The 14,912-nt window shown below is 52.7% G+C and overlaps 1 protein-coding gene across 2 annotated transcripts in view; it reads left to right on the top strand.

The window, feature by feature from the left end:
* The first annotated feature begins 7,538 nt into the window (after positions 1–7,538).
* The window catches only part of timm21 (translocase of inner mitochondrial membrane 21), a 40,021-nt gene continuing 32,647 nt past the window's right edge, over positions 7,539–14,912 (top strand). Inside the window, exon 1 of one of the 2 annotated variants that reach the window (XM_038810063.1) lies at positions 7,539–7,941. In XM_038810063.1, coding sequence (XP_038665991.1) covers positions 7,632–7,941 — 310 coding nt within the window. In that variant the 5' untranslated portion in view covers positions 7,539–7,631. The remainder of the gene's footprint in view (positions 7,942–14,912) is intronic. The other variant, XM_038810062.1, reaches the window with a different exon arrangement.

Raw genomic sequence — 14,912 nt, 5'->3', positions numbered from 1 at the left:
TTGAGTTGAGAGAGGGGGGTGGCGTTGGAGGGGGGGCGGCGTTGGAGGGGGGTAGGGGTGGTGAAGGGGGTAGGGGTGGTGAGGGGGGGGTTGGGGTAGGGGCAGCGACGTGCAGAGGAGGGGGGCGACGGATGCCCGGGGCCAACGCACCGTCGGGGCCCTCTGCACGCCGCTGCCCCTACCCCAACCCCCTCCCCTCACCCACCCTACCCCCTTCACCACCCCTACCCCACTCCAACGCCGCACCCCCCCCCCACTAACGCCGCACCCCCCTCCCCTAACGGAGGAAGGAAGGGGGGAGGAGGAAGGAAGGGGGGAGGAGGAAGGAGGGGGGGGGAGGAAGGAAGGGGGGAGGAGGAAGGAAGGGGGGAGGAGGAGAGAGGGGGGAGTGTGTGGGTACCGGCCTTCAGAGGGAGGGGGACGGGGTGTGGGTACCGGCGTTGAGGGGGGGGGGGGGAGACCCGGCGTTGAGAGGGGAGGGACCCGGCGTTGAGAGGGGGGGGACCCGGCGTTGAGAGGGGGGGGTTGCGGCGATGAGGGGGGGTTGCGGCGTTGAGGGTGGGGGGTTGCGACGTTGCGAGAGATGGGGGGGCGGCGTTGGAGGGGGGTAGGGGTGGTGGGGAGGGGGGTTGGGGAGGGGGGGTAGGGGTGGTGGGGAGGGGGTAGGGGCGTTGGAGGGAGGTAGGGGTGGTGAGGGAGGGGTGGTTGGGGTAGGGGGCAGCGGCGTACAGAGGGGGGGGGGCGACGGTGCGTTGGCCCCGGGCATCCGTCGCCCCCCCCTCTCTGCATGCCGCTGCCCCCAAACCCCCCCCCGATGCCGCAACCCCACCCCCCCGATGCCGCAAACCCCCCCCGATGGCCGCAACCCAACCCCCCCCCCGATGCCGCAAACCCCCCCCCACGATGCCGCACCCCCCCCCTGATGCCGCCAAACCCCCACCCCGATGCCGCAACCCCCCCCGATTGCCGCACCCCCCCCGATGCCGCAAACCCCCCCCGATGCCGCAAAACCCCCCCCGATGCCGCAACCCCACCCCCCCCCCTGATGCCGCAAACCCAACCCCCCCCCCGATGGCCGCAACCCCACCCCCCCGATGCCGCAACCCCCCCCCCGGTGCCGCAACCCCACCCGATGCCGCAACCCCCCCCCGATGCCGCAACCCCCCCCCCGATGCCGCAACCCCCCCCCCGATTCCGCAACCCCCCCCGATGCCGCAACCCACCCCCCCCCCCCCCCCCCACACTGAACGGCGTCAACCATCATCAATGGTTGACGCCGTTTTAAAGCAACTGTGATTTTCGCCGAGGTGACCCATGGCCACGTCGTCGGGACTTCGGCCCATCCGGGCCGGAGATTTGTGGAAACTAAAAAAAAAATGAAATCCCGCCGGCGCCAGCTGTTTTCAGAGGCTGCCGGCGGGATTTGCACAGCGCCGGTTTTTGGCCGGTCAGAGAATTAAAAACCCTGCGGGAGCGGGATTAACGCCGCTGCCGGCCGATTCTCCGACCCTGCGTGGGGTCGGAGAATTTCGCCCCTGGTATGTCTCTCTTGTGGGGACCATGAATTAGATTCAATTTGAATTGGTTATTGGAGCAGGCAAGGAGCTGGATTAGGGGTTTGCCCCTGATCACACTCTCTGAGCCCTGGCTTTGTAACTCAGAAAAAGTAATTTAAAAAAAGGTGTAAAATTAAAAACTCACCAAACATCCAGGTAAGTGGCCCAAGTTAGTGCTGCAGCTGGATTTTTCATTCAGCTGCTCCAGCGCAGGACTTCAAACAGTCAAAAATAAACTAGCAAGGAGTTTAAATGCCACCCGCTTCCAGCACGCATGTCTGAACGCCTGCACTACTGGGTTGTCGCGCTGCGCATGTGCAGTGCACCAGCGACTTAAGTCACGAATCATGCTGGAAGGTAGGGGCCTATCGGTCCTTCTTTCAAGTGGTGTTCAACTTGGAGCAGCATCGCGAAGCAACTTGATAAATAGTAATCAGCAGGGTTTCTTTGCCCATGTTTAGCCTAATACAATGAGATTTCATAGGTCCCGAGTCAATGTTAAAGACTCACTGACCACTGTGCCGCCACCCCTGGTAGGTCTGGCCTGACAATGGAATAGGACCGACCCAAGAATGTTGATGGAGGAATCTGTGACATTAGCTTTAAGATATGATCCAGTTGTCAGGCTGTTGCGAGCCCGTGGGACTGATCTTCCAACTTTGGCACAAGTCGTCAAGATGTGAGTGAGGAGGAGTGTTCAGGGCTGATTGAGCATGGGGCGGAATTTAACCAGTTTTTCAGGGAGTTTCGAGTTCCTCACCACTATCAAATGATATTTAGTCACTTTGTTGGGCCTTGGGAGTATCTCACCGGTTTAGCCCACGCAACTTTTTCAGCACTGGGGAGCTAAACTCAGAGATCGGGCCGCCATTTTGAAAGAGTGTCCCAATCTTTAAGTGAGCTTGTGGACCTGCTCATAACCCCCACCCATGGGCAGTGTCACCCCCAAACACATGGGCAATTCTCCACACTCCCCCCAAGTGAGGACACCCCATGATGCAGTGCTTGCTGGTCCCCCCCTCTTCAGGCCGCTCCATGACTCCTCACAGGCCCTACCCTCCAGGACCGCCAGCCATCAACCCCCCCCCCCCAAACACCCAGAGACCCCTACTTACCTGCCACGCACCTGTCTTAAGAAACAGTAAGGAACGACTATGGAATCAGCCCTCAAGCCTGATCGACTGGAACTCGACCCACAGGATGCAGAGGCGAAAGAAATCCTTTCACATTGGCTCCGATGTTTTAAGGCCTACCTGGCTGAAGCAAGCACCCCAGAAACGACGGAGGAGCAGAAACTCAGCCTACTGCATGCAAGGGTGAGCCATCGTATATCTACTCAGTTAATTTGTACCGGCTCATATACAGAGGCCCTGGCCCTACTCGACAAAATGTACGTGATGCCCGTCAATGAGGTCTACGCGCGCCACGGTTTTACTACTCGCCGCCAGAGCCCCACAGAATCGCTAGAAGAATTTCTAAGAGACTTAAAAGCCTTATCCCGGGACTGTAATTACCAGGCAGTAAATGCTGCTGAACATAGAGAACTTGCTGTCCGCGATGTCTTTGTTGCAGGCCTTAGATCGAATTACGTGCGCCAGCGACTGCTGGAGAAAGGGGCTCAAAATTTAGAAGAAACTGTTGAACTCGCTACAACTATGGAAGTCTCGTTTCGTAGCCTCACCTCGTTTCCTGCGGACTCCGTGACCCCATCATGGGCCCCCGACCAGCGACTGCCCCAGGCCTGCGCCACGCGGCCACCCAGCCACCATGCTGCCCCAGCCTGCCACTTTTGTGGCCAGTCCCAGCACCCGCAGCAGCACTGCCCGGCCCGCAACGCGACCTGCAGCAGCTGCGGGCGAAAAGGTCACTACGCCAGAGTGTGTCTGGCAAGGAAGGCCCCAGCCCCTAACCCTCCCGTGGCACAAAGCAACCGTTCTCCGCACTCGCAGGCCCGCAGGCCCCGGAGCGCTGTGGCCTATACCCCGACTCCGCCCCCGCCCACCACGCGGCCGACCATGTGCGACTCATGGGGGCCGCCATCTTGGATGCCATCTTCCTCGCCGCCCGCCACGTGCGATCCACGGGGGCGGCCATCTTGGGCGCCATCCTCTCCAAACTCAGAAAATTTGATTGAAGACTGCGACCTCAGCGGACACTCATCGCGGGGCCACCCCAGCGCAGCCGTCTGAGCCGCCGCCGACCCGCAACTCATCGCAGTCACACTGGGCCAATCGCGCCCAAAATATCTCTATGACGACGGTCCAAATGAACGGGTACAGTACACCGTGCCTTTTCGACTCCGGGAGCACTGAGAGCTTCGTACACCCAGATCTGGTAAGATGCTGTTCGCTCCCCGTTTTCCCTGCACGGCAAACTATCTCCCTCGCTTCGGGTTCCCACTCTGTCCATATCCAAGGGCGCACCGTCGCAACTCTAACAATCCAAGATGCTAGCTACTCTAATTTCCAACTATACGTCCTGCCCGAACTCTGCGCCCCACTCTTATTGGGACTCGACTTTCAATGCAATCTCAAGAGTCTCACCCTCAGCTTCGGCGGACCCGACCCCCACTCACTATCTGCAGCCTAGCCACGCTGCGAATCTCCCCCCCTCCTCTCTTCGCCAACCTCACTCCGGACTGTATACCCATAGCCACTCGCAGCAGGCGGTACAGCCTACAGGACAGGGTGTTCATTCGATCCGAGGTCCGGAGGCTTTTACGTGAGGGGATCATAGAGGCCAGTAACAGTCCATGGAGAGCTCAGGTGGTGGTCGTCAAGACCGGGGAAAAATTCCGCATGGTCATAGACTATAGTCAGACTATTAATCGGTTTACACTCCTCGACGCGTAACCCCTCCCCAGGATTGCAGACGTGGTGAATCAGATCGCTGAGTATCGGATTTTTTCCACGGTAGATCTGAAGTCTGCATACCACCAACTCCCAATCCGCCCGGAGGACCGCCACTTCCCGGCGTTTGAGGCCGATGCCCGCCTCTTCCACTTCCTCCGGGTCCCATTTGGCGTCACGAATGGGGTATCGGTATTCCAACGTGCAATGGACCGAATGGTGGACCAATACGGGCTGCGGGACACGTTTCCGTACTTGGATAACGTCACCATCTGCGGCTATGACCAGCAGGACCACGATGCCAACATCACCGATTTCTCCGGATGGCCCAGAAGCTTAACCTCACATACAACAAGGAGAAATGTGTTTTTCGCACAACCAGACTAGCCATCCTCGGCTATGTCGTGGAAAACGGAGTCCTGGGTCCCGACCCGGACCGTATGCACCCCCTCTTAGAACTCTCTCCCCCTCATTGTCCCAACGCCCTCAAACGGTGCTTGGGATTATATCCGTATTATGCCCAGTGGGTCCCTCAATATGCGGACAAAGCCCGCCCACTCTTTAAGGCCACACTTTTTCCCCTGTCAGCTGAGGCTCGCCAGGCCTTCAACTGCATCAAGGAGGACATCGCCAAGGCTGCCATGCAGGCGGTGGATGAATCCGTCCCTTTCCAGGTTGAGAGCGATGCCTCAGAGGTAGTTCTTGCAGCCACACTAAATCAGGCAGGGAGACCAGTCGCATTTTTCTCCCGAAACCTCTCCGCTTCGGAACTTCGACATTCCTCAGTCGAAAAGGAAGCACAGCCATTGTGGAGGCTATTCGGCACTGGAGGCATTACCTCGCAGGTAGAAGGTTTACCAAAGGCTTCTAGGCCCTTTGAACACCTCGCTATCGATTTCAAAGCGCCGCTCCCCTCGACTAACAGGAATGTGTACTTCCTGAACATCATAGACGAGTTCTCCCGTTTTCTCTTTGCTATCCCATGCTCCGATATGACCTCCCACACAGTCATTAGGGCCCTGCATAGTATCTTCACCCTGTTTGGTTTCCCCAGCTATGTACACAGCGACTGGGGTTCATCCTTTATGAGCGACGAGCTGCGTCAGTACCTGCTCGGCAAGGGCATCGCCTCGAGCAGGACTACCAGCTATAACCCCAGGGCGAACGGGCAGGTGGAGAGGGAGAATGCAACGGTCTGGAAGACCGTCCTACTGACCCTCCGGTCCAGGAATCTCCCGATCTCCCATTGGCAAGAAGTCCTCCCCGACGCGCTCCACGCTATTAGGTCCCTCTTATGTACCGTTACCAACCAGATCCATCACGAGCGGCTCTTTAGTTTTTCCAGGGGCACTACCACAGGGGTTTCACTCCCGGCATGGTTGAAGACACTGGGCCCAGTACTCCTCCAGAAGCACGTCAGGGCACACTTAAACTGACCCACTCGTAGAGAAAGTGCTCCTACTGCATTCGAACCCCCAGTACGCCTTCGTAGAGTTCCCTGACGGCCGTCAGGACACTGTATCCCTCCCGGACCTAGCACCTGCAGGATCCACTACCACCGCCGAGGTACCCCTCACACTACATCCCACCCAACTCGCCCCCCACGCCCCCGCACCTACCAGTTCGCTACATTATTTTTACGCGCCTGCGCCAGCTAGCTCCCAGCGCCCCCAGTCGAACCAGACAGGTACGAAGCTCGGGCGGAATCGCCCCTGGAGTCCGCCATCGTACCCCAACCGACGGTGCCCATCCAGCCACCAGAAGGGGCTGCAACCCCGGTGCTCCGCCGATCACAGCGGACAACTCGGCCACTGGACAGACTCAATCTGTAAGCCACCACCCCCGCCGGACTTGATTTTTTACAGGGAGTGAATGTGGTGAATCACAATAGCGTAATTCACACTGTATTACGCATGTTGTACTATGTCTCTGTAAGCTCGGCACACGAGCAGTTGCGCTGCTCTGCTACTAGGGGGAGATGCACTGGGAGTGTACGGGAGTTTGTACTGGGCTCCACCCTTGGCTCCAGCCATGACTTCTCCCCCTAACTGGAAGTATAAAGGTTGATGCTGAGAGCCTGCCTGCCAGTTCATCTGGAGTTCATTTTGTCACAGGCAGGCTCTGTTGTGAGACGATTAAAATCACTGTTCACTTCTAACCACGTGTCCCGTGAATTGATGGTCTCATCAAGGGTGCCATTACGCCTGATCCACGATTGTATGGATCAGTACTGAATGGTGTGGGGCTGCAGCCACCCTGGAAGGCCATTAGATCCTGGGAGGCCGGAGGTTTAAAACCTACTTAGGTGTGCCGTTTGGTCACGCCCCTACTGGGCATGATTCTGACGCCTTGCGGACCTGGTTAGATCCCGCAAGGCGTGAAGGCTGCCAGGAAACCCGCAAGAGGCCTCTCTCAGTCTGATACAACTGAGTGACTTGCTTGGCCATTTCAGTTAAGAGTCAACCACATTTGCTGAGAGTCGTGAGTCACATGCAGGCAAGAGGGGGGCAGCAAGTCAGAGAACCACGCCATGGAACTGCTCCAACCCAGGTGGTCACCAAATGTCTCGACTGCACCCCATGACCCAAGAGGGTCATTAGGCTCAAATGCCTGCCTCTTTAATGATCAACCCTGGTCATATTGGATGTGGGAACAAGCCCAAGGGAACCATGTGGTTGCAACTGTTCCTATCAATGTTCTTCGTAGGCAAGCCTGCACCCTGGTGTCCCTGCAGATGGTGTATGCTGTATTTGCTAGTATATTTGAGGCCCTTTACAATCACCACAGGATCTGGAGTGTGTCGACAACGGGAAATATATTGATGTTTCCTTCTGCTTTACTTACGATTTGGAAGTTGTGCTCCTAGAAACTATGAACTTTTGTTCATGAGAAATGACACCCAATGCCTAATTGGCATTTTATATGAGTACGGATTGCATTGTGCTTAAGTATTAGCTTTGTGTTTTGGAATCATCTCTGATTTGGGACAGTTGAGGACCTAAAATAGATGTTCTCTCACCGTTTGAGCAGCAGCCATATCCCATATACTGCAGCTACAACCAATTCAAAACCAAGGAATGTAACATGGGTTTTGTAGTTTTCTGTCCAATTGCGTTCTTGCAGCCGACAAGCTGACTAAACTACATATCCCATTGATCCGTTCGATTGAACAATGGCAGCGAGGTCGCAACACACTCGGAACACATAACTTGTCGGCATTTCAAAAATGGCCAACGTTTATATTTTGCGAGCGATGTGCATCCACGGAGTTAGGCTGATGCCCCAGTACAAAACGCAACTCCGGCTGCGGTACTCCACACTCTCCGGAATCAGTAACGTGTATTTTGCAAGGCCCGGAACTGAAGGAACCAGCGCTAGTCTGTTGCAAAAAGTGGACTCGCTTTACAGTATAGGTTCAGCTCCCAGTCGGTGCATTTTTACAGAGACCAGACTGAGAAATCCAGCTCCAGAGAGGAAGCCAGACAACAAAGTATCTTTAAAAAGGAGTGCACCACCCGCATCAACAACTCAGAAAGGTAATTGTCGCAAAGGTATCCCTGCAAACTAACACTTTGAAGAAGGTGGGTCAGAAATGCATTCCCCTTCCTTCCCTCAGTCTAGAATACAAGGTTGCATGTTAAAGAAAATGGAAGAGGACAGTGAGTAGTAATAATAATATTAATCTTTATTGTCACAAGTAGGCTTACATTAACACTGCAAAGTTACTGTGAAAAACCCCTAGTCGCCTCATTCCGGCGCCTGTTCGGGTACACAGAGGGAGAATTCAGAATGTCCAAATGACCTAATAGCTTGTCTTATATTGTATTGGTGAGTGATCCTAGGAAAATAGTTTAATGCAAAGAACTTTCAATTGGACTGCACTTATCAGGGCACTGGACATACCACGAAGTGTTCCACATGTTTGGTTAGAACCTACCTGACAGAGTAGAAACACACGAGAAATATGTGGCATCACGTCTGCTGAACCCTTCAGTGCGATCGTGACTGACCTTGAGCTTCAACTCCATTTTCCTGCCCGCTCCCCATAATCCCTTGATTCAGTGAGACCAAAAGTCTGTCTATCCCAGCCTTAAATGTATTCAACGATGGAGCATCTGCAACCTGCCGTGGTAGAGAATTCTGAAGATTCACAACCCTTTGAGTGAAGAAATTTATTCTCATCGCAGTCCTAAATGATCAGCCCCCTTACCCTGAAATTGTTTTGAGATTCCTTATCCGGCAGGTAGAAACAATCTCTCAGCATCCACTACACTCCCCTTTTCGATTGTTGTAGCTTTCAAAGAGATCACCTCTCATCCTTCCAAACCAGAGAATATAAATCCAATTTTCTCAGGGCAATCCCATCGCCTCGGAGACCAGTGTAGTTAACTGATATGAAACTAACTGGCTTGTAGTTCCATGTTTTCTCTTTACCGCCTTTGAAAAACAGAACAACATTTGCCAATTCCAATCTGATGGGGTTGTTCCCAAATCTAAGGAATTTTAGAAAATCATAACGCATCTCCTATCCCTGGAGCTATCTTGTTGAGATCCCTAGCGTATTGGCCGTCAGATTGTCGTTCTTTAAATTTCTCCAATGCCCTTTCTCATTAATTTCCTCACCCTTTTGACTCATAGGTTACTGTCTATTGCAGGTTGAAACCTGTGCCTTCTGCCATGAAGAAAGGCGCAATATTTGTTTAGAGCCTCTGCCGTTTCCTCATTCCCCTTGGTAATTTCTCCTGCCTCTGCTTTTAAAGGATTAACATATACTTTAGCTACTCTATTTATATACTTATAAAAGTTCGTGCAGTAGGTTTTTGTATTTCTGGCTAGTTTACTCTCCTATTTTGTTTGTTTTCCCTTTTTATAAACTTGTTGGTGGCTAAAACACTCAGATTTGCTACTTTTTTTTGCAACATTGTAAATCTCTTTTAATCCAATACTATCCCTAACTTTCTGAATGAGCCACAGATGGCCTTTTCTTGGTGAGTGTTAATTTTTCAGTGGAATGTAATTTGCTGAGTTTCTTGAAATGTTTCTCCCTGTTCATTTACCTTCATACCTTTTCAGTCCACTTACCCAATCAACCTGAGCCAGTTCTCTCCTCGTACCTATGTAATTAGCTTTGTTTGAGTTGAAGATTCCTGTTTGTGATTAGAATATGTCACTTTGAGATTTAACTTGGAATGCAATGATATTATGATCATTTTCCCAGTGGTTTCTCTGACATTACTAATTAGTCCTGCTTCATTGCACAATACTTTATTCCTGTTTTATCTCGAGTCACGAAACTTACAAAATATTGTACAACTCATCTTCTTGACTACGCTTGCCAATTTCGTTGATCCAGTCTATATGAAGGTTAAAGTCCCACAAGTTACAAGCTCGAATAGTTGTTTAATGCTCTGTCCAATGATACAACTACTGTTAGGAGGCCCATAAACTACTACCACAGTTTTTTCTGACTCTTGCTAGTCCCAATTTCCTCATATACTGATTTGATTCAACTTCATATTCTTCTGAGGTCAGATCCTTTCTCACTGATGTCCTTATGTCATCCTTTACTAACAGAGCTATTACTCTTTTGGCATTGTTTTTCTGAAACATTGTGTACCCTGGAATATTTGTTTCCCAACCTTGATCATCTTGCAACCATGACTCTATTACAGATGCTTCATGCATTCAAATAAAAAAACCTATAATTTAATTTTTTTACTTCTGCTCCCTGCAATTACCTTATTTGCTGTTATACAGCACGGTAGCACAGTGGTTACAGGGCCAGGATCCCAGGTTCGATTCTCGGCTTGGTCACTGTCTGTGCGGAGTCTGCACGTTTTCCCTACGTCTGTGTGGGTTTCCTCCGGATGCTCCGGTTTTTTCCCAAAGTCCCAAAAGACGTGCTGTTAGGTAATTGTTATAACCTGCCTGCTTACCACTGGCTGGGGACTAATGGCAATCCCACAATCCTTTGGGAGTATGAGCTTCCCTAATGAGGGGGGGGCGGAGAAATCATTAGCAGATTCCCTGCATAAATAAAGCTGGCCAGTTTGGAACCGGCTAGAGGAGAGTGAGCAACAAGGTGTTGCTGCTGCTGCTGCTGTTGTGTGTATATATATATATATATTGTAAATCAATGTTATTTTTTTCTATCCTTCAACTCGTGCTGGATTCTTCGTGGCCCTCACAAAACTAGCGAAGAGGGTTAAAATGAATAGCTGTCTACACTGCTGAAGCCAACTCCCTGGATTTTTGTTGGTTACAGGTTGGAAGTTGTTTTCTATTACACCATGCCTCTGTATGGACGTTTGGATGTTTCTGACGCTGCGCTGGAAAGCTGGAACCAGTACGCACAACGGATACGTTACTATTTCCAGAACCAATGGATGAGGAGCCATGTCCGTGTCAGACTTGTGGGCACTGACCCATCGTGGACGCCGGTCCTGGGGGTGCCAGAGACGCCGTCGTTCCGACAGAAACTGGGGCCAGCCCAGGGGCCGTACCTTCCATTAGGATGAACCTGCTGGAACTACTCCTGAGGACATGGAGATGGAGGACGACTGCCTGCAGCTGCAATGTGTGGCAGCTCCCCATGTGGCCCCCATTAAGGTGACAGTACGGGTCAATGGTCGCCCGCTTGAGATTAAGTTGGACACTGCGCAGCGGTCTCCGTGATCGCCCAGAGGATTTTCGACCGCATCAAGCAAGGTATACAGACCCTTACAATAACCGACACACAGGCCAGATTGGCCACCTATACGGGGGAACCATTGGACATTGCAGGAACTATGATGACCCCTGCTTATGGGCGCCAGGAGTGGCGTTTCCCACTTATCGTGGTGCGCGGCCACGGGCCCAGCCTGTTGGGTCTGGACTGGTTGTGCCATTTGTGGCTGCAGTGGCAGCACATACTCCAAACAGTTTCTGGAGGGTTGACTGGGGTTCTAGGATGGTACCCAGATGTATTCTAGCCTGGTTTGGGGAAAATAAAAAGGGTCAGGGCCCATATCGAAATCGAACCAGGAGCCATGCCGCGCTATTTCCGGGCGCGCCCGGTGCCTTGCGCCTTGCTCGAGAAGGTAGAAGGGGAGCTCACTTGTTTGGAGACTTTAGGTATTAACAGGCCCGTCTGTTTCACTGACTGGGCAGCACCAATTGTACCTGTAATGAAGCCAGATGCCACAGTTCGCTTGTGCGGCGACTATAAACATACAGTGAATACGGCTTCCCGGCTCGACCGATATCCAGTGCCTCGTATAGAGGATCTCTACGCGAAGCTTGCAGGCGGACTCTTGTTCACGAAATTAGATATGAGTCACACCTACCTACAGTTGGAGCTGGACCTTGCCTCCCGGCCATATGTAACGATTAATACACACCGGGGCCTGTATGAATATACACGGTTGCCCTTTGGGGTATCCTCTGCCTGCGCTATTTTCAACGCATCATGGAGGGAATTTTGAGAGGTTTACCACGTGTCGCTGTCTCCTTAGATGACGTTTTGATTACAGGGATGTCGGAGCAGGAACATTTGGAAAATTTGGAGGCTGTCCTTAGACGCGTTTCAGAGGCTGGAGTCCGTTTACGTTGCACAAAGTGCGTCTTTCAAGCGAAGGAAGTAGTCTACTTGGTTTATTGGGTGGACCGCGAACGTTTGCACCCCGTTGTAGAGAAGGTGCACGCAATTCAACAGGCTCCCGCCCTGACTGACTCTTTGCATCTTCGTTCTTTTCTCAGCCTCATAAATTATTACGGGAAGTTCCTCCCTAATCAGGCAACTACACTGGTCCCGTTACACCTTTTGCTAAAGAAGAATCACACCTGGGTTTGGGGTCATCCGCAAGGAACCTCTTTCCGTGGGGTAAAATAACAATTGTCGTTGTCTGGGTTACTAACCCACTATGATCCTTTGCTCATCACATGTGATGCATCCCCGTATGGTATTGGGGCCTTCCTGTCCCACAAGATGGAGAACGGTGCCGAGCGGCCGATAGCTTTTGCCTCCCGTACATTGACTGCAGCGGAAAAGAAATATGCGCAGATCGAGAAGGAGGACCTAGCAGTGGTCTTTGCGGTGAAACGCTTCCACTAATATGTGTATGGCCGCCACTTCACTATCGTGACTGATCATAGGCCTCTCCTGGGACTTTTCCGAGAGGATAGGCCAATACCGCCCATTGCTTCCGCACGGATCCAGCGCTGTGCTTTGTTGCTCACTGTCTACGAGTATTCTCTGGAGCACAAACCAGGAACCCATATAGCAAATGCCGACGCACTGAGCCGATTGCCTTTATCAACTGGCCCCATGTCGACTCTATGACCGTGAGTAGGTTGCAACCCTAAATTTTATGGACACCTTGCCTGTCACGGCATTACAGATCCGTGAGTGGACCCAGACGGAGCCAGTCCTGTCAAAGGTTTGGCACATAGTCCTGTATGGTGGGCAGCATAGACAGCTCCCAAGCGAGTTGCGGGCATTCCTCCAAGTTGTCAGAATTTAGTGGAAGACGATATCCTCTTGTGGGGGACGTGTGTGATTGTCCCGGAGAAAGGACAGGAGCTGATACTAAAAGACTTGCACAATGGGCATCCGGGTGTAACCAAAATGAAAATGTTGGCCCGGAGTTATGTCTGGTGGCCAGACCTCGACACTGACATTGAGAAGGTGGCAAAAAAACTGCTTCATTTGCCAGGAGCATCTGAAGCTTCCACCAGCCGCACCCGTACATCACTGGGAATGGCCAGGGCGGCCTTGGGCGCGCTTGCATGTGGATTTCGCCGGCCCTTTTCAAGGGCCAATGTTCCTTCTATTAATCGATGCCCATTCTAAATGGTTAGAGGTGCACAAGATGGTAGGCACAATGTCCTGCGCAACAATCGAGAAGATGCGTTTGTCTTTCAGTATGCATGGCCTCTCCGAGGTGCTAGTCACGAACAACGGCACTCCGTTCACAAGTGAGGAGTTTGCGAGGTTCATGAAGATGTACGGCATACGCCATATCCACACTTCCCCATACCACCCGGCTTCAAATGGGTTGGCGGAGCGCGCAGTGCAGACATTCAAACGAGGCCTAAAGAAGCAGTCTTCTGGGTCGATTGACATGAGACTCGCTCGTTTTTTGTTTTCATATAGGACCACCCCACATGTGGTGACTGGGGTAGCTCCGTGGAACTCCTCATGAGCCGGAGACTTCACACCCACCTTAGCATGGTTTTCCTAGACATTGGCGCAAAAGTACGCCGCGCTCAAGAACGGCAGAGACATGGTTTTTCTCGGCATCGGCCAATTCGGCAGTTTGCGCCCGTTAACCCAGTGTTCATTCGGAATTTTGCTGGTGGTGCCCAGTGGGTCCCTGGCGTAATCTTTCGCAAAACGGTCCCTATCTCTCACCAGGTGCAAGCCCAGGGTCGTCTCCAGCGCAAGCATGTAGACCACGTTCGGTCCAGAAGACCATCCCTTCCAAAGGTTCCCCACCCCCGGAGCTCATTTCTACAGCCACAGAGACCAGACACAGTGGAAAGAATTCTTCACAATCTTCCTCTGGTGCCGCACTCAAAGCCTGCACAGCTCGCTGCAGAACCGCGTGGAGATAGAGACGCCGAGATGACGGAGGCAGCGGACTCCGACTCCGAGATGGAGACACAGGATGCCTCAAGAGGGGGAATCCTCGGGCCCACGGGCCGTGGATGTACAACAGTTATGCCGTTCATCACAGAAGCGCCGTTCTCCGTCTCATTACACGCCGCCCGATCCAGTGCCCCGTGCAGATGGTGTCTGTGGCAAAACGAGTCCGATGCCCTCCTTCGCCAGGGTCTTCGGTGGATTCATTGGACTTTGGGAGGGAAGGATGTTATAACTTGCCTGCGTACCACTGGCTGGGGACTAATGGAATCCCACAATCCTTTGGGAGTATGAGCTTCCCCAATGAGGCGGGCGGAGAAATTATTAGCAGATTCCCTGCATAAAGTGTGTGTGTGTGTGTGTTTATGAGCAGGTCATGTGTTGGACATTCACACCACCAGGGTGAGGGCGCGGCTGGGCTCGTCCTTCAGGTAGTGATCGTGGGTCCTTGAACTTGGCTAGTTGATATGCTGCAATTGGTCTCACACAGGCCAGTCCGAAAGAAACAGAAATCATGGCTGCATTGTCTTTTAACTGGCTTTAGTTTTCCCCGCCCCTTTTGTGGGAAGTTTCTGGGTCACTGTCAATCAATTCCTCAGGGCTCCACCCTCTGGTCACATCCAATCGGGGCTGCCACATCACTTTTGGGGTGGGCACTCAGTGGCCAATCCTGGGGGGGTTCCGAGCAGGAGCTCAGTGCTGTCTGGTCTCGAAGATGATGCGATGGACCTGATGGCCCCGTTGTTACTTGAATCGCCTTGAATAGCCCATTTGGTGTGAATTCCTGCATACTTCTGGGCTGCCGTTTGCAAAGATACAAGCTGCAGCTTGTCTGTGTCCCAAACCTGACCACAATTCCCATCATTCTTTGCGGGTGGCCATTTT

Source organism: Scyliorhinus canicula, chromosome 10 (assembly GCF_902713615.1).
Source record: "Scyliorhinus canicula chromosome 10, sScyCan1.1, whole genome shotgun sequence".
Classification (NCBI taxonomy): Eukaryota; Metazoa; Chordata; class Chondrichthyes; order Carcharhiniformes; family Scyliorhinidae; genus Scyliorhinus; species Scyliorhinus canicula.
Note: the sequence above shows the minus strand (reverse complement) of the source record. Positions and strands in the feature narration are given on the sequence as shown.